The sequence below is a fragment of the Salvelinus namaycush genome, chromosome 8 (genome assembly GCF_016432855.1).
Source record: "Salvelinus namaycush isolate Seneca chromosome 8, SaNama_1.0, whole genome shotgun sequence".
Lineage (NCBI taxonomy): Eukaryota > Metazoa > Chordata > Actinopteri > Salmoniformes > Salmonidae > Salvelinus > Salvelinus namaycush.
This window is the reverse complement of record NC_052314.1, coordinates 65,709,152-65,735,894: the sequence shown is the minus strand read 5'-3', so window position 1 is coordinate 65,735,894 and position 26,743 is coordinate 65,709,152. Positions and strand designations below refer to the sequence as shown.

The window sequence follows — 26,743 nt, the reverse complement described above, 5'->3', positions numbered from 1 at the left end:
CAAAACGAACTGTATGAGCTTGACCAATGAACTGTCTGAGCTTGACCAATGAACTGTCTGAGCTTGACCAATGTGTTTTTCTGAGAGTCAGATATGTCTTTTTTCTGATAGAATACTACAAAATATATTATAATTTTTTCTCTCAAAGTTACGAGGTCCAAAAGCCACCAAATTGTAGGAATGACCCGCCTAATACAATTTCCTAAAAGACAACGAAATAACCTAATTACATAATGACTAGAATTATTTATATCAAGTTAGCTAAACTTGCTTATTTATTTCATCTTTGACTACCATTACAAGATAGCCTAGGTTACCATTACAAGACAGGTAGCTACTGTTTTATCTAGTTTCATTACTCAGGTTTGTACAGTACAGTTCTGAGGATGCTGAAAAGTTAGGTCAGGTACAGTATCAACAGAACTATTGTTGCAATGGGTGACGGCACCGTCAGTGTTTTTCCCGAACATTATTATTTTATTTTTTTACGTGCAATTGTGCTCGTTTCCTGGCACATTGCACGTCTCCTTCACCGTGGCAAAACATTCAGGAGAACTTCAGTGGCCATATAAGTGGGAACTCTGTGAAGGAATATACAGGTATCTGACAACATAGAGTATCTGAACAAGGAGCCACCATGAGCCAGAACAGCTTCAATACACCTTGGCATACATTCTAGAATAGTCTGGAACTCTATTGGAGGGATTTTTATACATGACCCTAAGCATGATGGGATGTTTTAATGACTTCATTAACTCAGGAACCTCACCTGTGTGGAAGCTAGAGGTCGACCGATTATGATTTTTCAACACCGATACCAATTATTGGAGGACCAAAAAAAGCCGATATCGATTAATCGGACGATTTTAAAATAAATAAATAAAATAAAAACATTTGATTATTTATTTGTAATAATGACAATTACAACAATACTGAATGAACACTTTTATTTTAACTTAATATAATATATCAATAAAATAAATTTTGCCTCAAATAAATAATAAAATATGTTCAATTTGGTTTAAATAATACAAAAACAAAGTGTTGGAGAACAAAGTAAAAGTGCAATATGGGCCAAAAAAACTCATGTTTAAGTTCCTTGCTCAGAACATGAGAACATATGGTTGTTCCTTTAAACATGAGTCTTCATTATTCCCAGGTAAGAAGTTTTAGGTTGTAGTTATTATAGGACTATTTATCTCTATACCATTTGTATTTCATAAACCTTTGACTATTGGCTGTTCTAATAGGCACTATAGTATTGCCAGTGTAACAGTAGAGCTTCCGTCGCTCTCCTAGCCCCTACCTGGGCTCGAACCAGGGACCCTCTGCACACATCGACAACAGCCACCCTCGAAGCATCGTTACCCATCGCTCCACAAAAGCTGCGGCCCTTGCAGAGGGGAACAACTACTTCAAGGTGTCCGAGCGAGTGACGTCACCGATTGAAACGCTATTAGCGCGCACCCCGCTGACTAGCTAGCCATTTCACATCGGTTACACCAGCCTAATCTCGGGAGTTGATAGGCTTGAAGTCATAAACAGCTCAATGCTTGAAGCACATCGACGAGCTGCTGGCAAATGCAGGAAAGTGCTGTTTGAATGAATGCTTACGAGCCTGCTGCTGCCTACCACCGCTCAGTCAGACTGCTCTATCAAATATCAAATCATAGTGGCATCCCTAAGTCTAAATATTGCTGTAACATTGAATGTTGTGCAATGTAATGTCATAATTATGTACAATTCTGCTAGGTGGCTAAAAACTGCTGCATATACCCTGACTCCGCTTGCACAGAACGCAAGAGAAGTGACACAATTTCCCTAGTTAAAATAAATTCATGTTAGCAGGCAATATTAACCAACTATGCAGGTTTAAAAATATATACTTGTGTATTGATTTTAAAGAAAGGCATTGATGTTTATGGTTATGTACACATTGGTGCAATGACAGTACTTTTTTTGCGAATGCGCTTGTTAAATCATCACCCGTTTGGCGAAGTAGGCTGTGATTCGATGAGAAATTAACAGGCACTGCATCGATTATATGCAACACAGGACAAGCTAGATAAACTATTAACATCATCAACCATGTGTAGTTAACTAGTGATTATGTTAAGATTTATTGTTTTTAATGCTAGCTAGCATCTTTCCTTGGCTCCTTGCTGCTCCTTGGTGCACTCGCGTAACAGGTGGTCAGCCTGCCACGCAGTCTCCTCGTGGATTGCAATGTAATCAGCCATAATCAGTGTCCAAAAATGCCGATTACCGATTGTTATGAAACCTTGAAATCGGCCTTAATTAATCGGCCATTCTGATTAATCGGTCGACCTTTAGTGGAAGCACCTGCTTTCAATATACTTTATCTCTCATTTACTCCAGTGTTTCCTTTATTTTGGCAGTTACCTGTATGTCAAAAGCAGTTGATGTATCTTGACTTTAAAATATTTGTTGTACATTTAGCAAAGTAACAATTTCTATGTTGTTAAAGAAATGACTGATTCTTATTTTGTTCCCACACTTTAAGAGTTAAGAGTTGTTATGGCGACCAGCACGCAATGCTGTCCTTAGATGATGGTAGGTATGGAACACAGAATAAACTGACACAAACTATATTATTTAATTTAAATCTCAATTTAAGATGATACATTTACTAAGATATCAATTGTTGTCCCTTTACTGCTGGGATGAATAATACACTTGTTTTTGTAATTTTATTTTCAATAAAGTCTGGTTTCACTCTCTCTCATTATTCCTTCACCAGTGCTGCCCCCTCCTGGTGACATCCAGGTCCTGTTGCTGACATTAGATTCTGTGTCTCTGAGCTGGAGTTCTCCTCAGGGGCTGACAGGAACACAGACATTCAGAGTGACCTGGGGGTGTGACGGTGAAACAAGCTCAACAAGAGTGAAAGGTGGGCATTATCTTGAAATAAGCAGTCTCAAACCTGGTGAAAAGTACCAGTTCAACATGGCTACAGAGGGAGAAGATGGAAGACAAAGCAGATGGGTCTCAGCATCCCTATCCACAGGTATAGTAGGCTAACTTGTGTTTTTATTCAGACTACATCAGTCATTCATTACTAGAGACATTTTTGCACATATTCTATTCTAAACAAGTCTTGATTTTTGTTCCAGTGGTCCCACCCAGAGATTTAAAAATAGACCATTTGGAAGAGACCTCCTTCACTCTCCACTGGTCCAAGGCTGAAGGGATGGAGAAAGTCCCACAGCGCTTCCTCATATCACACTGCATCCCAGGAACAGACCCCCGTGCAGCCAATACTGACCACTGCTACAAGACTTTCTCAAACCTGCAACCTGGCACAGAGTACACTGTTAGTGTTTCAACTGTGCTGAGCAATGGGGAACAGAGTGAATCTGTCTCTACAACAGTCTGCACTAGTAAGAGATCTTCCCCCAATTACAGCTCATCATCTCTTTGCCACTAAAGCCTCTCTCCAACCTTTTAACCTGTCTCTCCTTTCTGGGCAGGTTCCCATTGCTTGGAAGGCAGCTGTGGTTTGTCCTTTATTTAAAGGGTGAGATCAAGCTGATCCTAGCTGTTATAGGCCTATTTCTATTTTGTGCTGTTTATCAAAAGTTGGAAAAACTTGTCAATAATCAACTGACTGGCTTTCTTGACGTCTATAGAATAATCTATAGTATCCTCTCTGGTATGCAATCTGGTTTCCGCTCAGGTTATGGATGTGTCACTGTAACCTTAATGATATCACCGTTGCCCTTGATTCTAAGCAATGTTGTGCAGCCATATTTTTTTTCTTGGCCAAAGCTTTTGATACGGTAGACCATTCCATTCTTGTGGGCCGGTTCAGGAGTATTGGTATCTCTGAGGGGTCTTTGGCCTGGTTTGCTAACTACCTCTCTCAGAGTGCAGTGCATAAACTCAGAACATCTACTGTCTCAGCTACTACCTGTCACCAAGGGTGTACCCCAATGCTCGATCCTAGGCCCCATGCTCTTCTCCATTTACATCAACAACATACTGTAGCTCAAGCAGTAGGAAGCTCTCTCATCCATTTATATGCAGATGATACAGTCTTATACTTAGCTGGCCCCTCCCCGGATTTTGTGTTAAACGCTCTACAACAAAGCTTTCTTAGTGTCCAACAAGCTTTTTCTACCCTTAACCTTGTTCTGAACACCTCCTAAAAAAAGGTAATGTGGTTTGGTAAGAAGAATGCCCCTTTCCCCACAGGTGTGATTACTACCTCTTGAGGGTTTAGAGCTTGAGGTAGTCACCTCATACAAGTACTTGGGAGTATGGTTAGAGGGTACACTACCCTTCTCTCAGCACATATCAAAGCTGCAGGCTAAAGTCAAATCTAGACTTGGTTTCCTCTATCGTAATCACTCCTCATTCACCCCACCTGCCAAACTAACCCTGATTCAGATGACCACCCTTCCCATGCTAGATTATGGAGACATAATTTATAGATCGACAGGCAAGGGTGCTCTCGAGCGGCTCGATGTGCTTTACCATTCAGCCATCCGATTTGCAACCAATACTCCTCCACATCACTGCCCTCTATACTCCTCTAAACTGGTCATCTCTGTATACCTGTCGCAAGACCCACTGGTTGATACGTATTTATAAAACCCTCTTAGACCTCACTCCCCCCTCCCTATCTGAGATATATACTTCAGCCCCCATCCTCCACATACAACACCCGTTCTGACAGTCACATTTTGTCAAAGGTTCCCAAAGCACACACATCCATGGGTCACTCTTCTTTTCAGTTCGCTGCAGCTAGCGACTGGAACGAGCTGCAACAAACACTCAAACTGTTTTATCTCCATCTCTTCTTTCAAAGACTCAATCATGGACACTCTTACTGACAGTTATGGCTGCTTTGTGTGATGTATTGTTGTCTCTACTTTTCCCTTTGTGCTGTTGTCTGTGCCCAATAATGTTTGTACCATGTTGTATTGCTACCATGCTGTGTTGCCATGTGTTGCTGCCTTGCTATGTTGTCTTAGGTCTCTCTTTATGTAGTGTTGTGTTGTCTGTCTTGTGTGTGTGTGTTATTTATATTTTTAATCGCAGCCCCCGTCCCCGCAGGAGGCCTTTTAGTAGGTCGTCATGTAAATACGAATTTGTTTTTAACTAAGTTGCCTAGTTAAACAAAGGTTCAATAAATAAAATAAAGTAAACAAACAACAACAATTTTGTTACATTACAAATACACATTTTGTTTCTTCTGTTCTGTTTCTAGTTTATTTCTTCCCATATCAAAAGCCCTGGGTTTATTCTACTTTTCCCTCTGTAAGGCTATAAACATTTAAAAAATGAATCCCTTAAACATTTAATAAAATGACTAGAACGTTACCGGTGGAAAAGTAGAGTGATGTTGCGGTGACCATGAAATTGTTAAATCTTCAAGAGTTAGAAGTGTCCATCCAAGTATACAGCTACATTTTCATGTAGTAAACATTTCAATTTTTTTCAGTCGTTTTCATTATGAGTTAGTGTACTTTTAGCTAGCTAACATTATGTGTATGATCTGTGTGTAGTTATATTATTTGTATATCAGAGCCTTTGCTGGTTATAGCCTAATATTAGCTAGCTAACATTGAACCTGGTTGGTTAGCTACCTGCAGATTCATGCAGGGTAGTAATGTCATGAGGGATTATGGTTCATTGTCTAGCTAGCTACATGTCTTAGATACGAAGGACTCCATTATGCAAGTAACCATTTAAATAGAATGTTCATGATGTCACTGCGACAACTGTTGATATATGTAACTGGTAAATTCGCTCTAGCTGTCTACTCTGATTTCAGAGCACTCTCGTCTGTGTGCCAGAGGGCAGAATAACTGACCAATTTATGAACGCTCAACACCCGATGAATATGGCCGGTGTCAGTAAACGTTGGCAAATTAAACGTAATTCAATTGTTACCAGCAGCACAGTTGCAGTCACCAACGCTCTGGATAACATAAAAACAGCTTAACCAGCTCTGCTAGGGTGAGTAAAATGGTCAGTGAGCTGTTCTCTCATTTGTATCTGGAAGTAGCTAGTAAGCTAGCCAACGTTAGCTTGGGTGCTTGACTGCTGTTAGGACAGAACACTCGGATCAACCCTACTAGTGTGCGCTCTGAATTTACGAATGAACATTCTGGCAATACTCTTGAGTTTACGAACACCCAGAGCACAATGGCACTCTAGATAAAATTTACAAACACACCGTAGTTTAAACCAGCCTTTAGTCTTGAAATGTTTAGTACATGGCCTCACATGTGAATCCCTAAAGAGATGGGTGGGGCTAAAGCTTAAGAGGGTGTGAGCGATGCTGAATGGGCGTAGACAAAGAAGAGCTCTCCAGTAGGTTTACCAAAGCATTCAAAGGCCATTTTCTCTAAAGTGAGGTTACAAGTTTATCAACTTAGAAAGCAGAATTACTTTCCCATTGTTCCTCAACTGTAGTGTATTCTATACCATTTTGTAACTCTGAGTCTCTACTTTTATCCACTGTAAAATACACTATTTGAAATGTTGCTACATAAGATCGAGCCGGTCGGTCACGTATTACCGGCAGTCATGGGTCATGACCTCAGTAAAATTCCACATGACTACTGAGTCACGGTAATCTCCTTTTTTGCACTCTGGACATGCTTTGGTAGTACCCAACTTGCAAACTACCATCAGGTCCTAATGGCTTGGTACTCAGGGCTCTATTGTCCCTGTAACCTCTCTGACATCAATGCAATTGAAAATCACATCAAACACTTAAACAGTATTGTGGTTTTAAAACTCACCTCACTGTGATGATCAAGTTGAAGAAAGAAGTTCAATAACAGGTTGAAACTGAGTGGAAAACATAGTAGTTGTGGATGTTGTTTCAAAGTCAAACACAACGAAATGAACAGCCCTTTCTAAGGTGGTGATTCATTCAAAACACCCATGAGCATAAGAGCTTATGTATAGGCCTATATGAGCCCAAGCCCCCCCAAAATAAAACAGAATTAAAATAATGATTGATTCTTACTATAAAATTATATAAAATAATTGCACGGGATTTAAGCATATCTTGTCTGCTAAATGAACAAGTCTACAGCCAATGGCATGGCGCTTAACCAGATAATATACAGTATTCCAACTCTCCTGTTCTTCTGAAATACATTTTCTTCATATGTTTATTTAGTCCTGCCTAACATACATCATGTATTTATTGTGATGGTGTATATTAAATGATTTATTACACTTAAAACATGTAGATGTTCCAAAGGCATCAGTGGCTTGTAGGTGTTGAGGCCTGGAGATGTTAAACGTGTTTACCATAAAACTGAAATGAATAGCCCAGGGGTTTATTTGCATAAATCACTGGAAACAACAGGCGCTTATTAGAGACAGGTTTCTATTTGAGCCAGCCGTCTATTTCCTCAATGCACACGCCTTTTGCTCATTTGTATAGTTCATTGTTTAATTCTAGCATTCACTTCCAGCATTTTAATAAATGCACTAATGTGTTATCATTTACCCGTCACATTTATTTGGTCTTAGTATGCCTTTATTTCAAATAAAAAAATGACTTCCTTGACAGAATAATCTGTTCTTTGACTGTGCATTTTCGGCAGCTGATTTCTTGTGGTCTGTACCCCCCGAAGTTAAACACTGTTTTTGTGCCTGCCAGTTAGCAGATGTCAGCTGTTATTAACAGCCAATGGCTAGCAGCTTCTTACTGGCAAATGATTCATGAATTATTTCATGTATCAAATCAAACATTAAACCTTGTAAATAATTCATTATTTCTCGGTCAATTGCCATGAGACCGGCTGTCTATTGCATGACAATAACCAGCTGACTAAATGTCATGACCTCCACAGCTCTAGGTAAAACATCTTAAAACACTATGGCAATCCTTAGTGAAACACCTAGCAGCCTAATCAACAGATTTTGGCCTTTTGTGGAGGCTGAAAGATGCATAGTTCAGACATTATCTGAGAGGAAGTTATGTATCTCTTTATCGAAAGCTTGAGGACTTTCTTTTTTTACAACTTTTACATTTTTCTGATTATTAAATTTTTGAGAAATGTTAAGTGGAACATCTGTTAAACATTTCATTACATTTGAGTGTACAAAACATTTAGCCCTCAGAACAGCCTCAATCCATCAGGGCATGGACTCTACTAGGTGTCGAAAGCATTCCACAGGGATGCTGGCCCATGTTGACTCCAATTCTTTCCACAGTTGTCAAGTTGGCTGGATGTCCTTTGGGTGGTGGAACATTCTTGATACACATGGGAAACTGTTGAGCGTGAAAAACCCAGCAGCGTTTCAGTTCTTGACCCAAACTTATGCTCTTGGCACATACCATACCCCGTTCAAAGGCACTTAAATATTTCTGTCTTGCCCATTCACCCTCTGAATGGCACACATACAAAATCCTTCTTTAACCTGTGTCCTCTCCTTCATCTAAACTGATTGAAGTGGATTTAACAAGTGACATTAATAAGGGATCATAACTTTAATCTGGATTCACCTGGTCAGTCTGACATGGAAAGAGCAGGTATCCTTAATGTTTTGTACACTCAGTGTATATCTGGAGTTAAACTGTAACACTGACAATAATGTATTTTCCCCTAGTACTTCCTGCTCCAGACCAGCTGAATATTGACTCAGTGGACACCACATCAGCTGCTGTTAGCTGGAGCCAGCCACCAGGATTGGACCAAACCCAACATCATTACCAGATCTCTTACCGCTGTCCAGGGACAGAACCACACATCACTACCACATCTTCACACAGCATCACTCTCTCTGATCTGGAACCTGCGACTGAATACTCTGTCACCGTCTGCACTGTGCTGGAAAATGGAAAGCAAAGTAAACTGGTGTTAACAACCCTCACAACAAGTAAGTACCCTACTTAAGTATTATTTCTGGTTATCAAAATGACTATATGTGATTTCCCCAGATTACAAAATGCAGTTTGGTGCTGAAATCAATGAATGTTTATAATATCTGAGTTCATGCTTTCTTCTGTTTCTGTGAGTCATCAGTGGTGGGAAAAGTAACCAATTGTCATACTTGAGTAAAAGTAAAGATACCATAATAGAAAATTACTCAAGTAAAGGTGAAAGTCACCCGGTAAAATACTACTTGAGTAAAGTCTAAAAGTATGTGGTTTTAAATATACTCAAGTATCAAAAGTAAAAGTATAAATCATTTCACATTCCTTATATTAAGCAAACCAGACGGCACCATTTTTTAATTTTAATTTACGGATATCCAGGGGCACACTCCAACACTCAGACATCATTTACAAACTAAGCATTTGAGTTTAGGGCGTCCGCCAGATCAGAGGCAGTAGGGATGACCAGGGATGTTCTCTTGATAAGTGTGTGAATTATAATATTTTTCTGTTTTTCTAAGTATTCGAAATGTAACGAGGACCTTTTGTGTATCAGGGAAAATGTATGGAGTAAAAAGTACATTATTTTCTTAAGGAATGTAGTGAAGTAAAAGTAGTCATACATAAATAGTAAAGTACAGATACCCGAATAACTACTTAAAAGTAGTACTTTCAAGTATTTTTACTTAAGTACTTTACACCACTGTGAGTCATTATGTCAAGGAGTTGATCTGCCTCTGCTTGTTTTAACTTTATCCAAAGTACAGCGTAAAACCCTTGTTATTGTGGAGAGTATTTATAAATCCCAGCGTTCTTTTCATTTATCTGAATTTATGAATATAAATCAAATCAGTTTATTTGTCACGTGTGCCGAATACAACAGTGAAATGCTTACTTACAAGCCCTAACCAACAGTGAAATGTTTAAGTAAAAAATAGATATTAGGTAAATAATAGATAAATAACAAACAGTACAGTGACAGTGAAAATAACAGTAGCGAGGCTATATACAGGGCTATATACAGGTGGTACCGGCACAGAGGTGCAGGGGCACCGGTTAGTCTGGCTAATTGAGGTAATAATGTACATGTAGGTATAGTTAAAGGGACTATGCATAGATGATAAACAGAGAATAGCAGCGTAGAAGAGGGAATGGCGGGTTGGGGGTGGCGGAACACAATGCAAATAGTCCGGGTAGCCATTTGATTACCTGTCCAGGAGTCTTATGGCCTATGGCTTGGGGGTAAAAGCTGTAGGGAAGCCTTTTGGTCATAGACTTGGTGCTCCGGTACCGCTTGCCATGCGGTAGTAGAGAGAACAGTCTATGACTAGGGTGGCTGGGATCTTTGACAATTTTTAGGGCCTTCCTCTGACACCGCCTGGTGTAGAGGTCCTGGATGGAAGGCAGCTTGGCCCCAGTGATGTACTGGGCTGTATGTACTACCCTCTGTAGTGCCTTGTGGTCGGAGGCCAAGCAGTTGCCATACCAGGCAGTGATGCAACCAGTCAGGATGCTCTCAATGATGCAGCTGTAGAATATTTTTTGAATCTGAGGACCCATGCCAAATCTATTTAGTTTCCTGAGGGGGAATAGGCTTTGTCGTGCCCTCTTCACGACTGTCTTGGTGTGTTTGGACCATTCTAGTTTTTTGGTGATGTGGACACCAAGGAACTTGAAGCTCTCAACCTGCTCCTCTACAGCGCCGTCAATGAGAATGGGGGCGTGCTTGGTCCTCCTTTTCCTGTAGTCCACAATCATCTCCTTTGTCTTGATTACATTAAGGGATAGGTTGTTATTCTGGCACCACCCGGCCAGGTCCCTGACCTCCTCCCTAAAGGCTGTCTCGTCGTTGTCGGTGATCAGGCCTACCACTGTCATCTGCAAACTTGATGATGCTGTTGGTGTCGTGCCTGGCCATGCAGTCGTGGGTGAGCAGGGAGTACAGGAGGGGACTTAGTACGCAACCCTGAGGGGCTCCAGTGTTGAGGATCAGCGTGGCAGATGTGTTGCTACCTACCCTCAACACCTGGGGGCGGCCCGTCAGAAAGTCCAAGCGCGGTGCCGGAATAGAGAAATGAAATGGTGCCGGAATAGCAGAAACACTTCATTTTGTTACAAATCAGCTTCTGTTGTGACTTCTGCTTTAGCTTATTTCTTCCCATATCAAAAGTAATTGCAAGCTGGCTTTTTCTATTTTTTCAACTAATATTCTACTTTTCCTCCTGCAGTTTATTTCTGGAGTTAAACTTTAGCACTGACAGTAGTGTATTTTCCCTTAGTACTTCCTGCTCCAGACCAGCTGACTGTTGACTCAGTGAACACCACATCAGCTGCTGTTAGCTGGAGACGGCCACCAGGATTGAACCAAACCCAACATCATTACCAGATCTCCTACCACTGTCCAGGGACAGAACCACACATCACTACCACGTCTTCACACAGCATCACTCTCTCTGATCTGGAACCTGCGACTGAATACTCTGTCATTGTCTGCACTGTGCTGGAAAATGGAAAGCAAAGTGAACTGGTGTCAACAACCTTCACCACAGGTAAGGAAGTAAAATACATCAAGTTTGACACCAGATAATATTTATCAAACCTTAACTAATTATCAAAAAAGATATAAACTAATCCTAATGGATGTATCAGCATGGCATGTAAAGGTACAGTATCTTCCCTGATGAGAAATATGATGCTGAATTTCCCAGATCTCATCATGCATTTTGGTGATCACATTTATTTATATAGCCCTTCTTACATCAGCTGATATCTCAAAGTGCTGTACAGAAACCCAGCCTAAAACCCCAAACAGCAAGAAATGCAGGTGTAGAAGCACGGTGGCTAAAAACTCCTTAGAAAGGCCAAAACCTAGGAAGAAACCTAGTGAGGAACCAGGCTATGAAGGGTGGCCAGTCCTCTTCTGGCTGTGCCGGGTGGAGATTATAACAGAACATGGCCAAGATGTTCAAAAGTTCATAAATGACCAGCATGGTCAAATAATAATAATCACAGTAGTTATCGAGGGTGCAAGAAGTCAGCACCTCAGGAGTAAATGTCAGTTGGCTTTTCATAGCCGATCATAAAGAGTATCTCTACTACTGCTGTCTCTAGAGAGTTGAAAACAGCAGGTGTGGGACAGGTAGCACGTCCGGTGAACAGGTCAGGGTTCCATAGCCGCAGGCAGAACAGTTGAAACTGGAGCAGCAGCATGGACAGGTGGACTGGGGATAACAAGGTGTCATCATGCCAGGTAGTCCTGAGGCATGGTCCTAGGGCTCAGGTCCTCTGAGAGAGAGAGAAAGAAAGAGAGAAAGAGAGAATTAGAGAGAGCATAATTAAATTCACACAGGACACTGTATAAGACAGGAGAAATACTCCAGATGTAACAGACTGACCCTAGCCCCCCGACACATAAACTACTGTAGCATAAATACTGGAGGCTGAGACAGGAGGGGTCAGGAGACACTGTGGCCCCATCCGATGACACCCCCGGACAGGGCCAAACAGGCTGGATATAACCCCACCCACTTTGCCAAAGCACAGCCCCCACACCACTAGAGGGATATCTTCAACCACCAACTTACCATCCTGAGACAAGACCGAGTATAGCCCACAAAGATCTCAAGTGACGCACCCCTCCTAGGGACGGCATGGAAGAGCACCAGTAAGCCACTGACTCAGCCTGTAATAGGGTTAGAGGCAGAGAATCCCAGTGGAGAGAGGGGAACCGGCCAGGCAGAGACAGCAAGGGCGGTTCGTTGCTCCAGAGCCTTTCCGTCACCTTCACACTCCTGGGCCAGACTATACTCAATCATATGACGCACTGAAGAGATGAGTCTTCAGTAAAGACTTAAAGGTTGAGACTGAGTCTGCGTCTCTCACATGGGTAGGCAGACCATTCCATAAAAATGGAGCTCTATAGGAGAAAGCCCTGCGTCCAGCTGTTTGCTTAGAAATTCTAGGGAGAATTAGGAGGCCTGCGTCTTGTGACCGTAGCGTACGTGTAGGTATGTACGGCAGGACCAAATCGGAAAGATAGGTAGGAGCAAGCCCATGTAATGCTTTGTAGGTTAGCAGTAAAACCTTGAAATCAGCCCTTGCCTTAACAGGAAGCCAGTGTAGGGAGGCTAGCACTGGAGTAATATGATACATTTCTGGGGTTCTAGTCAGGATTCTAGCAGCCGTATTTAGCACTAACTGAAGTTTATTTAGTGCTTTATCCGGGTAGCCGGAAAGTAGAGCATTGCAGTAGTCTAACCTGCATCATTTTTGGAGAGAATGTTTCTGATTTTTGCAATGTTACGTAGATGGAAAAAAAGCTGTCCTTGAAACAGTCTTGAAATGTGCGTCAAAAGAGGGATCAGGGTCCAGAGTAACGCCGAGGTCCTTCACAGTTTTATTTGAGAAGACTGTACAACCATCAAGATTAATTGTCATATTCAACAGAAGATCTCTTTGTTTCTTGGGACCTAGAACAAGCATCTCTGTTTTGTCCGAGTATAAATGTAGAAAGTTTTCAGCCATCCACTTCCTTATGTCTGAAACACAGGCTTCTAGCGAGGGCAATTTTGGGGCTTCACCATGTTTCATTGAAATGTACAGCTGTGTGTCATCCGCATAGCAGTGAAAGTTAACATTATGTTTTCGAATGACATCCCCAAGAGGTAAAATATATAATGAAAACAATAGTGGTCCTAAAACGGAACCTTGAGGAACACCGAAATTTACAGTTGATTTGTCAGAGGACAAACCATTCAGAGACAAACTGATATCTTTCCGACAGATAAGATCTAAACCAGGCCAGAACTTGTCCGTGTAGGCCAATTTGGGTTTCCAATCTTTCCAGAAGAATGTGGTGATCGATGGTATCAAAAGCAGCACTAAGGTCTAGGAGCACGAGGACAGATGCAGAGCCTCGGTCTGACGCCATTAAAAGGTAATTTACCACCTTCATAAGTGCAGTCTCAGTGCTATGATGGGGTCTAAAACCAGACTGAAGCATTTCGTATACATTGTTTGTCTTCAGGGAGGCAGTGAGTTGCTGCGCAGCAGCTTTTTCAATTTTTTTTTTAGAAGAATGGAAGATTCGATATAGGCCGATAGTTTTTCTATTTTCTGCGTCAAGGTTTGGCTTTTTCAAGAGAGGCTTTTTTACTGCCGCTTGTAGTGAGTTTGGTACACATCCGGTGGATAGAGAGCCGTTTATTATGTTCAACATAGGAGGGCCAAGCACAGGAAGCAGCTCTTTCAGTAGTTTAGTTGGAATAGGGTCCAGTATGCAGCTTGAAGGTTTAGAGGCCATGATTATTTTCATCATTGTGTCAAGAGATTATAGTACTAAAACACTTGAGTGTCTCTCTTGATCCTAGGTCCTGGCAGAGTTGTGCAGACTCAGGACAACTGAGCTTTGGAGGAATACACAGATTTAAAGAGGAGTCCGTAATATGCTTTCTAATGATCATGATCTTTTCCTCAAAGAAGTTCATGAATGTATTACTGCTGAAGTGAAAGCCATCCTCTCTTGGGGAATGCTGCTTTTTAGTTAGCTTTGCGACAGTATCAAAAATACATTTCGGATTGTTCTTATTTTCCTCAATTAAGTTGGAAAAATAGGATGATCGAGCAGCAGTGAGGGCTCTTCGATACTGCACGGTACTGTCTTTCCAAGCTAGTCGGAAGACTTCCAGTTTGGTGTGGCGCCATTTCCGTTCCAATTTACTGGAAGCTTGCTTCAGAGCTTGGGTATTTTCTGTGTACCAGGGAGCTAGTTTCTTATGACAAATGTTTTTAGTTTTTAGGGGTGCAACTGCATCTAGGGTATTGCGCAAGGTTAAATTGAGTTCCTCAGTTAGGTGGTTAACTGATTTTTGTCCTCTGACGTCCTTGGGTAGGCAGAGGGAGTCTGGAAGGGCATCAAGGAATCTTTGGGTTGTCTGAGAATTTATAGCACGACTTTTGATGCTCCTTGGTTGTGGTCTGAGCAGATTATTTGTTGCGATTGCAAACGTAATAAAATGGTGGTACGATAGTCCAGGATTATGAGGAAAACATTAAGATCCACAACATTTATTCCATGGGACAAAACTAGATCCAGAGTATGACTGTGACAGTGAGTAGGTCCAGAGACATGTTGGACAAAACCCACTGAGTCGATGATGGCTCCGAAAGCCTTTTGGAGTGGGTCTGTGGACTTTTCCATGTAAATATTTAAATCACCAAAAATTTGAGTGTTATCTGTTATGACTACAAGGTCCGATAGGAATTCAGGGAACTCAGTGAGGAACGCTGTATATGGCCCAGGAGGCCTGTAAACAGTAGCTATAAAAAGTGATTGAGTAGGCTGCATAGATTTCATGACTAGAAGCTCAAAAGACGAAAACGTCATTTTTTGGGGGGTCAATTGAAATTTGCTATCGTAAATGTTAGCAACACCTCCGTCTTTGCGGGATGCACAGGGGATATGGTCACTAGTGTAACCAGGGGGTGAGGCCTCATTTAACACAGTAAATTCATCAGGCTTAAGCCATGTTTCAGTCAGGCCAATCACATCAAGATTATGATCAGTGATTAGTTCATTGACTATAACTGCCTTTGAAGTGAGGGATCTAACTTTAAGTAGCCCTATTTTGAGATGTGAGGTATCACGATCTCTTTCAATAATGGCAGGAATGGAGGAGGTCTTTATTCTAGTGAGATTGCTAAAGTGAACACTGCCATGTTTAGTTTTCCCCAACCTAGGTCGAGGCACAGACACGGTCTCAATGTGGATAGCTGAGCTGACTACACTGACTGTGCTAGTGGCAGACTCCATTAAGCTGGCAGGCTGGCTAACAGCCTGCTGCCTGGCCTGCACCCTATTTCATTGTGAAGCTAGAGGAGTTAGAGCCCTGTCTATGTTGGTAGATAAGATGAGAGCTCTCCTCCAGCTAGGATGGAGTCCATCACTCCTCAGCAGGTCAGGCTTGGTCCTGTTTGTGGGTGAGTCCCAGAAAGAGGGCCAATTATCTACAAATTCTATCTTTTGGGAGGGGCAGAAAACAGTTTTCAACCAGCGATTGAGTTGTGAGACTCTGCTGTAGAGCTCAGAGACAATTACTCGATGCCGACACATCTTTCTAGCTGATTTACATGCTGAAGCTATGTTGTGCTTGGTGACCTCTGACTGTTTCATCCTAACATCGTTGGTGCCGACGTGGATAACAATATCTCTATATTCTCTACACTCGCCAGTTTTAGCCTTAGCCAGCACCATCTTCAGATTAGCCTTAACGTCGGTAGCCCTGCCCCCTGGTAAACAGTGTATGATCGCTGGATGATTCGTTTTAAGTCTAATACTGCGGGTAATGGAGTCGCCAATGACAAGGGTTTTCAATTTGTCAGAGCTAATGGTGGGAAGCTTCGGCGTCTCAGACCCCGTAACGGGAGGAGTAGAGACCAGAGAAGGCTCGGCCTCAGACTCCAACCCGTTGCTTAATGGGGAGAACCGGTTGAAAGTTTCTGTCGGCTGAATGAGCGACACCGGTTGAGCATTCCTACAGCATTTCCCTCCAGAAGCCATGAGAAAGTTGTCCGGCTGCGGGAACAGTGCGAGGGGATTTATACTAACGTTACTATCTGTACTTACTGGTGGCACAGACGCTGTTTCATCCTTTTCTACACTGAAATTACCCTTACCTAACGATTGCGTCTGAAGCTGGGCTTGCAGCACAGCTATCCTCGCCGTAAGGCGATCGTTCTCCTGTATATTATGAGTACAGCGACTGCAATTAGAAGGCATCATGTTAATGTTACTACTTCGGCTGTTGGAGGTCCTGACGAACCACGTCCAGATAAAGCGTCCGGAGTGAAAAAGTAGAATGAAAAAAAAAAAAAGTTGAGTGAGGGGAAAAACTAAAAATATAAACGTAATTAAAATGTAAAAACCGTAAAGTTGTCAGGTAGCAAAGTAAGGTGATGAAATTAATAAATGTTTTTGTAGTGTCTGAATTCATGCTTTCTTCCATTAGTGAGTCATTACGTCAATGAGTTGATCTGCCTCTTCTTGCATTAACTTTACCAGTACTACATTATAAAACACTTGTTGTTGTGGAGAGGATTTAGAACTGCAGCGGTTGTTTTGTTTTGTTGCCATGGTGACAACAATGTAGCAGTGGCACAGTGAAGTTGATAAATAAATGCATTTAGTGGATTCTTTTTTTTTACATGACATATCTGCTTTAGTTTAATTCTTCCCATTATCCTCGTAAAACTGACTATCCTACCGGTCCTTGACTTCGACAATATAATTTACAAAATAGCCTCCTACACTCTACTCAGCAAATTGGATGCAGTCTATCACAGCGCCATCCGTTTTATCACCAAAGCCCCATATACCACCCACCACTGCAACCTGTATGCTCTCGTTGGCTGGTCCTCGCTACATATTCCTTGCCAAACCCACTGGCACCAGGTCATCTATAAGTCTTTGCTAGGTAAAGCCCCGCCTTATCTCAGCTCACTGGTCACCATAGCAGCACCCACCCGTAGCATGCGCTCCAGCAGGTATATTTCACTGGTCACCCCCAAAGCCAATCCCTACTTTGGCTGCCTTTTCTTCCAGTTCTCTGCTGCCAATGACTGGAACGAATTGCAAAAATGACTGAAGTTATATCTCCTTCACTGACTTTAAGCATCAGCTGTCAGAGCAGCTTACCGATCGCTGCAGCTGTACACAGCCCATCTGTAAATAGCCCATCCAACCAACTACCTACCTCATCCAATATTTGTTTTTGTTTTTCTGCTCTTTTGCACACCAGTATTTCTACTTGCACATCCTCATCTGCACATATATCACTCCTGTGTTAATTGCTAATTTGTAATTACTTCGCCACTATGGCCTATTTATTGCCTTACCTCCTTACATCATTTGCACACACTGTACAGTCATGGCCAAAAGTTTTGAGAATGACACAAATATACATTTTCACAAAGTCTGCTGCCTCAGTTTGTATGATGGCAATTTTCATATACTCCAGAATGTTATAAAGAGTGATCAGATGAATTGCAATTAATTGCAAAGTCCCTCTTGCCATGCAAATGAACTGAATCCCCCCCCAAAAAATCCACTGCATTTCTGCAGAAGGCTTCAGGGCGCCCAAGAAAGTCCAGCAAGCGCTAGGACCGTCTCCTAAAGTTTATTCAGCTGTGGGATCGGGGCACCAGTACAGAGCTTGCTCAGGAATGGCAGCAGGCAGGTGTGAGTGCATCTGCACGCACAGTGAGGCAAAGACTTTTGGAGGATGGGCTGGTGTCAAGAAGGACAGCAAAGAAGCCACTTCTCTCCATGAAAAACATCAGGGCCAGACTGATATTCTGCAAAAGGTACAGGGATTGGACTGCTGAGGACTTGGGTAAAGTCATTTTCTCTGATGAATCCCCTTTCCGATTGTTTGGGGCATCCGGAAAAAAGCTTGTCCGGAGAAGACAAGGTGAGCGCTACCATCAGTCCTGTGTCATGCCAACAGTAAAGCATCCTGAGACCATTCATGTGTGGGGTTGCTTCTCAGCCAAGGGAGTGGGCTCACTCACAATTTTGCCTAAGAACACAGCCATGAATTTAGAATGGTACCAACACATCCTCTGAGAGCAACTTCTCCCAACCATCCAGGAACAGTTTTGTGACGAACAATGCCTTTTCCAGCATGATGGAGCACCTTGCCATAAGGCAAAAGTGATAACTAAGTGGCTCGGGCAACAAAACATCGATATGTTGGGTCCATGGCCAGGAAACTCCCCAGACCTTAATCCCATTTAGAATTTGTGGTGAATCCTCAAGAGGCGGGTGGACAAACAAAACCCCACAAATTCTGACAAACTCCAAGCATTGATTATGCAAGAATGGGCTGCCATCAGTCAGGATGTGGCCCAGAAGTTAATTGCCAACATGCCAGGGCGGATTGCAGAGTTCTTGCAAAAGAAGGGTCAACACCGCAAATATTGACTCTTTGCATCAACTTCATGTAATTGTCAATAAAAGCCTTTGACACGTATGAAATGCTTGTAATTATACTTCAGTATTCCATAGTAACATCTGACAAAAATATCTAAAGACACTGAGGCAGTAAACTTTGTGGAAATTAATATTTGTGTCATTCTCAAAACTTTTGGCCACGACTGTATACAGATTTTTCTGTTGAGTTATTGACAGTTTTTTTTTATTACATTGTTTTTGTCTTACTGCTTTGCATATCACAGTTGTAAATGAGAACTTGTTCTCAACTGGCCTACCTGGTTAAATATAGGTGAAATAAAAAAATGAATAAAAAATATCGAAAGGAATTGCAAACTGACCTTTTACTTTTAAACTACTATTCTACTTTCCCTCCTGTAATATATTTCTGGAGTTAAACTGTAGGCCTGACAATAATGTATTTTCTCTTAGTACTTCCTGCTCCAGACCAGCTGACTGTTGACTCAGTGGACACCACATCAGCTATTGTTAGCTGGAACCAGCCACCAGGATTGGACCAAACCCAACATCATTACCAGATCTCCTACCACTGTCCAGGGACAGAACCACACATCACTACCACATCTTCACACAGCATCACTCTCTCTGACCTGCAATGTGTCACTCAGTACTCTGTCACTGTCTGCACTGTGCTGGAGAATGGAAAGCAAAGTCAACTGGTATCAACAACCCTCACCACAAGTAAGGAAGTACCCTACTTAAGTATTGTGCCTGGTGTCAAAGTTTATTAAACTTGAACTAGTTCTAAAAATGAATATGAAATAGTCATAATGAATGTGTCAGCATGGGATGTTCATGCTTGTTTCTGCTCATGTGAGTCATTATGTCAATGAGTTGCCTCTGCTTGCTTTAACTTTAGAGGATTTACAGTGCATTAGGAAAATATTCAGACCCCTTGACTTTTTCCACATTTTGTTGCGTTACTGCCTTATCCAGCCTTATTCATCAATCTACACACAATAACCAATATTGACTAATTGAAAACAGGTTTAGAAATTGTTGCAAATGTATAAAAAATATAAAACCTTATTTAAATAAGTATTCAGACCTTTTGCTATGAGACTCAAAATTGAGCTCAGGTGCCATGAGGTTAATATTGAGACTACCTGCCCATACCTTACCTCTACGGTGCCCTCCGTAGTTATTGCTTGACTGTCAAGCATGTTTTCTTCTTTTGACTCTGTGCTCCAAAAGTTTGGCTTTAAAATCATGACTATGAGGTTAAAGTGCAAATCTTCAGCTTTAATTTGAAGGTATTTTCATCCATATCGGGTTAGAAATAACAGCGTAATGTGTAATAAAGTAGTGAAAAGTTTCGTTTTCTCAGAATATCAGGCGCGGGCTGAAAATCTACGTTTTTACATTGCATTTTTTAGGGGGCATGAGAATAAATGAGGAGGAAACTCAAATGAACTTTGAGCGCTTTAATTCGAATTTTTACATTGCAAACAGTAACAATTATTTTTCATGCCATGAAAAGTAGCGGATCTGACCAAATAGGTTCTGGAACACATCAGTCCAAAACTGAGAGGTGCCGGATCCTGTTCCCGCAGGATCCAGCTCAAATTAAACACTGATGATACAGTAAAACACATTACCAAAGATCTGACTTTAATAACTTGTGATTCAGTACATTTTCAGTGGTGGAAGAGACCCTCCAGAGTTGCTGCAGTGTGTGTTCTACTGGCTGTCATCATAGGCCTGTGGGATTCCTGTAAGTTAATGGTTTTTTATTAAACATTTGTAGTCAATGTTGTGATAGTTACACATTTTGATTTACTTTTCCCTTTTACAGATGCAACTGCAGAGCGAGACCATCTACAGAATAGTCTAAATACCAGGACTACAGCGAGAGACCAGCTACAGAATAGTCTAAATACCAGGACTACAGCGAGAGACCAGCTACAGAATAGTCTAAATACCAGGACCACAGAGAGAGACCAGCTACAGAATAGTCTAAATACCAGGACTACAGAGAGAGACCAGCTACAGAATAGTCTAAATACCAGGACCACAGAGAGAGACCAGCTACAGAATAGTCTAAATACCAGGACCACTGAGAGAGACCAGCTACAGAATAGTCTAAATACCAGGACCACAGAGAGAGACCAGCTACAGAATAGTCTAAATACCAGGACTACAGAGAGAGACCAGCTACAGAATAGTCTAAATAACAGGACCACTGAAATAGACACGTTGATGAAGAGTCTAAACACTACAACTATGGAGCATGACCAGCTACAGGAGGAGATAGAAAGACTGAACTGGGAGAACAAAGGTAAATGTGTGCAAAGGGCCCCCTTTTTATTTGCTTGCTGATCCACATTTTCTGTAGTTGTCCTGTTATCTCACACACAATCATATTCAATAAGTAGTATTTGCCATGGCCATTAGGAGCAGAAACAAATTAAATTGACGGGAGCTGTGTTTTGCCTTTGCGCTCAACACACATCACAGGAGATCAGAGGTCATCAGAACTACCTAGAACTCAGATACTTTTATTTTTTAGGGGGTAGATCAGCTTTAATGTTGCAGATAGATTGTGGCTTCCATTAATGTAATTGTCTGCACCATATACAATCCCTCATTTATATTTTTTGTAAATACTGTATATACAGTATGTAAAATATATACATGCATACATACTCTATCGGTCAAAGGTTTTCGAACACCTACTCATTCAAGGGTTTTTCTTTATTTTTACTATTTTCTACATTGTAGAATAATAGTGAAGACATCAACACTATGAAATAACACATGGAATAATATAGTAACCAAAAAAGTGTTAAACAAATCAAAATATATTTTCTATTTGAGATTCTTCAAATAGCAACCCTTTGCCTTGAGGACAGCTTTGCACACTCGTGGCATTCTCTCAACCAGCTTCATGAGCTAGTTACCTGGAATGCATTTAAATTAACAGGTGTGCCTTCTTAAAAGTTAATTTGTGGAATTTCTTTCCTTCTTAATGCATTTGAGCCAATCAGTTGTGTTGTGACAAGGTAGGGAGGTATACAGACCAAGACCAAGACCAAGTCTATATTATGGCAAGAACAGCTCAAATAAGCAAAGAGAAACCACAGTCCATCATTACTTTAAAGAATCTCAAATATAAAATATATTTTGATTTGTTTAATACGTTTTCGGTTACTACATGAAACCATGTGTTATTTCATAGTTTTGATGTCTTCACTATTATTCTACAATGTAGAAAATAGTAAAAATAAAGAAAAACCCTTGAATGAGTAGGTGTGTCCAAACCTTTGACCAGTAGTATATATATTTAAAAAATATATGTTTTCCTTATTAATTCCCCTATCCCAACCGCCCATCCCCTAATTGTTGTAAACGAATGGACAACAACACTTAGGCTTCTACTTCCAGCTTGTACATACTATATACATTTTATGGACAGAGTATATTTTACAATAATTAGCTTGTTTTTAGTCCCATCCTTCAGCTCCACTCAACACCTCCCATCTATATCTGAACACCATCCAGTTTTGATTTATATTTGCCATATATTTTTCAACTGTGCTGTGATGTTTCACAAACATCTGGATCCTTTCTAGTCTCATAGAGTCCACATATTGTAACATTAAAGTAAACATTTTTTGCTAGGAGTATTATTATATTATTGATCGATTGACTATGACTTTTTAAATCACCCAACAGTGCTATTTGCAGAGTTAGCTCCAGGTAAATGTTGCAATTCTTCAGTCATTCCTGAACCTGCGACCAAAAACAAGCTACATATGGACAGTACCAAAACAATTGATCTAATGAGTCTTTCTCTAAGCAGCAAAATCTGGAGCTGGGATGGTTGTATCGCCCCCATATACAATGCATTCAGAAAGTATTCATACCCCTTCACTTTTTCACATTTTATTAAGTTACAGCCTTATTCTAAAATGGATTATATCCTCATCAATCTACACACAATACCCCGTAATAACAAAACAAAAATTTTTTTGGGGGGTTTGCAAATGTCATAAAAAACAGATACCTTGTTGACTTAACCTCTGAAGGATCGGAACCTTTTTTTCAATTTGCGCCTAGAATGACATACCCAAATCTAACTGCCTGCAGCTCAGGACCTGAAGCAAGGATATGCATATTCTTGATACCATTTAAACGGAAACACTTTGAAGTTTGTGGAAATGTGAAAGGAATGTAGGAGAATATAACACAATAGATCTGGTAAAAGATAATACAAAGAAAAAAACGTTAGTTTTTTCCATCTTTATAATGCAATGAAATGCAAATATATGACTAAGGAATATAGGCGCAGTTTAGATTTTGGCCACTAGATGGCAGCAGTGTATGTGCAAAGAATTAGACTGATCCAATGATCCATTGCATTTCTGTTCAAAATGTTGTATCAAGACTGCCCAAATGTGCTTAATTGGTTTATGAATACATTTAAGTTAATAACTGTGCACTCTCCTCAAACAATAGCATGGTATTTTTTCACTGTAATAGCTACTGTAAATTGGACAGTGAAGTTAGATCAACAATAATTTAAGCTTTCTGCCAATATCTGATATGTCTTTGTCCTGGAAAATGTTCTTGTTACTTACAATATCATGCTAATCACATTAGCCTACGTTAGCTCAACTGTCCCGCCGGGGGGGGGGGGGGGCGACACCGATCCTGTAGAGGATAACTATTCAGACCCTTTGCAATGGGAAATGAAATTGAGCTCAGTGCATCCTGCTTCCATTGATCATCCTTGAGATGTTTCAACAACTTGATTGGAGTCCACCTGTGGTAAATTCCATTGATTGAAGCGTACCAACAAGTTTCAGGAGCATTTGAAGGTCCCCAAGTACACAGTCGCCTCCATCATTCTTAAATGGAAGAAGTTTGGATAAACCAAGACTCTTCCTAGAGCTGGTCGCCCAGCCAAACTGAGCAATCAGGGGAGAATGGCCTTGGTCAGGGAGGTGAACAAGAACCCGATGGTCACTCTGACAGAGCTCCAGAGTTCCTCTGTGGAGATGGGAGAACCTTCCAGAAGGACAACTATCTCTGCAGTTGTCCACCAATTAGGCCTTTATGGTAGAGTGGCCAGACAGAAGACACTCCTCAGTAAAAGGCACATGACAGCCTGCTTGGATTTTGTCAAAAGGCTCCTAAAGGACTCTGACCATGAAACCTAGATTGAACTCTTTAGCCTGAATGCCAAGCGTCATGTCATGTCTGGAGGAAACCAGGCACCATCCCTACGGTGAAGGATGGTGGAGGCAGCATCATGCTGTGGGGATGTTTTTCAGCGGCAGGGACTGGGAGACTAGTCAGGATCGAGGCAAAGATGAACAGAGCAAAGTACAGAGGGATCCTTGATGCAAACATGTTCCAGAGTGCTCAGGACCTCAGACTGGGGGCGAAGGTTCACCTTCCAACAGGACAACGACCCTAAGCACACAGCCAAGAAAACGCAGGAGTGGCTTCGGGACAAGTCTCTGAATGTCCTTGAGTGGCCCAGCCAGTGCCCGGACTTAAACCCGATCGAACATCTCTGGAGAGACCTTAAAATAGCTTTGCGGCGATGCTCCCCATCCAAACTAACAGAGCTTGAGAGGATCTGCAGAGAAGAATGGAAGAAACTCTCCAAATACAGGTGTGCCAAGCTTGTAGCGTCATACCCAAGAAGACTCAAGGCTGTAATCACTGCCAAATGTGCTTCAACAAAGTACTGAGTAAAGTGTCTGAATACTTATGTAAATGTAATATTTCAGTTTTTTATTTTTAATACACTTGCAAAAAAAATAAAAAATGTTTGCTTTGTCATTATGGGGTATTGTGTGTGGATTGATGACGGGGGGAACATTTCTTTTAACATTAAACACTTTCCGAATGCACTGTATATAACATTCTATTGGTTGCACGAATGTTGTGTAATAATTAAAACTTTAAAACGTTTTTTTTTTAAATCCAGGGTCGTTTTGTGTATCAGTTCATAAACCATGTACCATGGAATCAGTACATCAAAAATCTCTTCCCAACGTTGGTTTTAATTTTGAGTAGAACAGACATTTCAATATATTTCTGTTAGCTGCATGTGTAACACGTCTACCAGTCCTATTTCTATAATGTATAAAGATTATACCGCTTTACATTTTTTTTACAAAAATATAGTGTTTTTAATCAATTAGTATATTGGAGTTTAACCATAATATTTGGATTAAACTGAAATTGCAACCAACTTTCTATGGCTTGTTTAAAAAATAGCGATATTTTGGGGATCATTTCATTTAAAAATAACCAAAGTGACAGGTTGTAATTTGAATAAAGGGAAAAATGCCATTGTTGAACATGAGGTGTGACATTTTTACTAATTTGCTGGAGAACCAGTTCAGATTTAAGTATAACTTTAGTATGGCTGAAGCCTTTAGTGAGAGGTTTAATGTTTTTCATATTTAATAATTTCTGTTTCCCAAATTCATATTAATTATATAAATAGGCCCCTGTCAAAGATAGTAAATGTCAAACTTCTAGGGTCCTGTCCTGAAGGATGGAGAAGGTTTGGCTGCAGATGTTACTACCTCTCTACTGAGAAGAAAACCTGGAATGAGAGCAGACAGGACTGTCTGGAGAGAGGAGCAGATCTGGTGATCATTAACAGTGAAGAGGAACAGGTGAGAGACAGACAGAGAGAGCTACTTTATTTATTAGTCCATCATGTATTATTAACAATGCTTTTCCTGTGCCACAACAGACATTCATCAATGGGTTTAAATCAGTCAGTTATGTCTGGATTGGTTTGACTGATTCTGTTACTGAGGGGACCTGGAAATGGGTTGACGGCAACCCACTGACCACCCCAAGGTAAGAGACTACTGCTCTAATAACACTGACCACAGTGGAAGGTGTAGGACTGATTATCTGTGTTGTTCATACTCTAGGTTCTGAGAGAGTGGTCAGTCTAACTCTGTGTTGTTCATACTCTAGGTTCTGAGAGAGTGATCAGTCTAACTATGTGTTGTTTTTACATTTACATTTTACATTTAAGTCTTTTAGCAGACGCTCTTATCCAGAGCGACTTACAAATTGGAAAGTTCATACATATTCATCCTGGTCCCCCCGTGGGGAATGAACCCACAACCCTGGCGTTGCAAGCGCCATGCTCTACCAACTGAGCCACACGGGACCAGGTATTGGTGGAGTGGAGAGCCTGGTGGTGGTACGTACCAGAACTGTGGGGAAATCTATTACATATCATCAGGCCAAGGAGTATGGAGGGATTTGGGATGTTCCTTTTCACAAGAATGGATCTGTGAGAAATAGTCTTCTCATAGTTACTTTCTCTGCACTGCTGATGAATGAACTCTCTACTGTATGTTAATGATGGTCTGAAGACTGGTGGGATTTGATAGAATGGTACTCTGAACTACAGGTAGGAGAGAAACGAACACATGCACACATTCAGACACACACACACGAAAACACTGATCCCTCTTGGGCCAAGAGCTGACACTGATTTTTGAAGTCGCAGGTTTGGCTACCGCGTCACGTGACCAGGAGCAACATGACTGACTAATGTCTGCTGCACAAGCTGACACGCAATCATGTATTCATACTGTGTGTCAAACAATGTGTATAAATAGGGGTATAACATCTGGAATCTACAAGGACAAGACACCTCTCTCACACCTCTACATTTTAAAGATCTACTCCTAAACTTGAAGAAAGAAAAACTGGTGTAAATATGACGTTGTGCCTTTTAAGACAGAGTGAATGTTACTGTTTACATTTGAACTCATATTTTGTTAACTTCCTCTCTGTGGAGGCAGCACCAGAATGAAGGGTTGGATCATAAATAATCATCAGTTATCAAAACAGTGTCTAAGGTTTTGTTA

At 41.1% G+C, this 26,743-nt stretch overlaps 1 protein-coding gene across 1 annotated transcript; it reads left to right on the top strand.

Moving 5' to 3' along the window:
* The first annotated feature begins 2,555 nt into the window (after positions 1 to 2,555).
* LOC120052250 (fibronectin-like) lies at positions 2,556 to 26,545 on the top strand. Its single transcript, XM_038999070.1, has 8 exons — positions 2,556 to 2,574; positions 2,762 to 3,028; positions 3,135 to 3,401; positions 19,293 to 19,562; positions 20,512 to 20,595; positions 25,383 to 25,522; positions 25,603 to 25,712; positions 26,039 to 26,545. Exons 1-8 carry the CDS (start codon positions 2,556 to 2,558, stop codon positions 26,169 to 26,171), a joined length of 1,290 nt encoding a protein of 429 aa, XP_038854998.1. The 3' UTR covers positions 26,172 to 26,545.
* The last annotated feature ends 198 nt before the right edge of the window (positions 26,546 to 26,743 follow it).